General features: G+C 40.2%; 1 protein-coding gene across 1 annotated transcript in view; it reads left to right on the top strand.

The window, feature by feature from the left end:
* Positions 1-2157, top strand: part of abhd18 (abhydrolase domain containing 18) — a 46131-nt gene that overhangs the window by 11573 nt on the left and 32401 nt on the right. Inside the window, exon 2 of the mRNA XM_014029037.1 lies at positions 1291-1399. Within this exon, the coding sequence (XP_013884491.1) occupies positions 1308-1399 (92 nt within the window). The 5' untranslated portion in view covers positions 1291-1307. The remainder of the gene's footprint in view (positions 1-1290; positions 1400-2157) is intronic.

The following is a 2157-nucleotide window of genomic DNA, read 5'->3' on the forward strand; positions in this document are numbered from 1 at the left end:
AACTCCGCCCTCCAAAAATCTGTTGACATTAACTCCGCCCTCCAAAAATCTGTTGACATTAACTCCGCCCTCCAAAGCCAGCCTTTACGTTAGCATGGCTAATAATAGCAGAAGCTCCGTTGTACAACCATATGAGACCCAGAGGCAGAGTCGTGGTCAGCTTCTTTTTTTTTCTCCCTCCTCTGCTCTGCGCTCACTCTGCATGCTGTTACCAGAGCAGGGAGCAGCAGCGGTCAAAATCCCTCAGAAACACGAACAAATAGGCTTTAACAAGGTTTTAATAAGCTAAACAATAGAGGTACATGAGAAAACAGGTTCATAAGAAACGAAAATAAATAAATAATTAAATTGTGTCCGTGCTGGTCTTGAACCCAACACACTACCCATTACCGTATTGGAGGTTTGTTGTGAAATGAGCTACACATTACACAACAACAACCGTGTCGGCTTTTTATACTGAGGAGGTGGAGTCTCACCTGGGGGTTGCTAGGTAAGGGGCTGAACACAGGTTCTGGTGGGTTATCGTACGGCTTGTGACATCACAAAATGACAGAAGTATAAAACTTGTCGTTAATATACATTAAAAATACATTTACTTACAGTAAATATGCCCCTGGGTGCATTTTTTTGGTCCTAGGACTGTTTTTTAAGAAGTACATACCCAAAGTTGAGCAAAAAAAAACCTTTAAAAAGTGAATTTTGCATAATAAGTCCTCTTTAAATAAATGAAAAGGTCAGATTTGTGTGGTGTATTACATTATTTCATCATTTCACTGCATTTTTTTAACAATCTCTGCAAAATGTAATAATGTTATTACATAAAGCGGCTGCAAGTATTACAAAATGAGTTGAAGACTTTTATTACATTTTGCGTCAGTTGTTACAAAATGTGGTTTTAGTGCTGGTTTATTACATTTTGAAGCCTGATTTTATTCCATTATTACATAATGTGTCGTTACAGAGGTGTAAACTAAAGTTGAAGCTGAGTTTTAGAAGAAATATATGACGATGCCAGGTGTAAACTCTGTCAGATCAACCAGAACAGATCCCTGTCAGCTCCACTGGAACCAGACCTTCTGGCCCAGAGGCACAGGAAGGTCTTTGTAGTCCCAGCTCAGTGGCAGACAGGAAGATTGAAAGTTTAATTAGAAATATCCACGGAGTCGTGTAAAATAGTTCCTTCTGTTGTGGAAACGTCCCGTCTCCTCCTGCAGCTGAGCAATAATCTCATCACAATCTGCTGCACCTGCAGATTATTGTGGACAATAACGTGGAGCTGTCTCTCTGCAGATGCCAAGAACCGGTCCATGGGTGTGAGTCGGCTGGATGTGTTGTACAGAAGACTGCTCCTCACCAGGCTCTTCATCGGGGGATGGGGGAGGCCTGAAGACCTCAGACGGTACAGCAGATATCATAAATGATACTCTGAGGGGTTTTATTGTAGCTTTGATTTTAGCTTTGTTCAGATACTGAAGTAAATCTGCTCCAAATGATGGAACCTCTCCTAAATCACAGGGAAAAGTTTAGATTTGCGTCTCAATCCTTCATGTTTGTCTTGACAAAATACAAAGTGTTGTTGGTTTCCAGCCTTTAAAACAGTACTTTCATAAACACATTTTTCCAAAGTGAGTACAAGTACTCATTGATCTATATTACTGGACTGGACGTCACCTATAGCCGCTATAGCCAGCGACGCTCCGTCACAGGAGCCATTGTTATGCATTGAGTAATGTCAACAAAACAGTAGAGTTTCAATGTGCATCAGTCTGTCACAAAAATATTCATAGCACCCTCATTTCTTATCCGATTTCTATAAAATATGACTTCAATTAAAGCTGAGAAAATTGCCGATGTCGTGATATGTAAAAAAATATGTATTTGTTCAAGAAATAAATCTATAAGCAGTCTGGGAACCTTTCATTGTAGGTTTTTGCTAACGTATTTATAATAGAAGCCCCTTTCCATCACATAAAACTAAGAGTCATGTGTGTCATATATATATGTACCCTGCCCCTCGCACTGTGACTGCTGGATATGGGCACCAGTGACCCACGCGACCCTGAAAAGGAAGAAGCGTGTACAGAAAATGGATGGATGGATGGATATATATATATATATACTGACACACACACACACACACACACACACACACACACA

Source organism: Austrofundulus limnaeus, unplaced genomic scaffold (assembly GCF_001266775.1).
Source record: "Austrofundulus limnaeus strain Quisiro unplaced genomic scaffold, Austrofundulus_limnaeus-1.0 Scaffold844, whole genome shotgun sequence".
Classification (NCBI taxonomy): domain Eukaryota; kingdom Metazoa; phylum Chordata; class Actinopteri; order Cyprinodontiformes; family Rivulidae; genus Austrofundulus; species Austrofundulus limnaeus.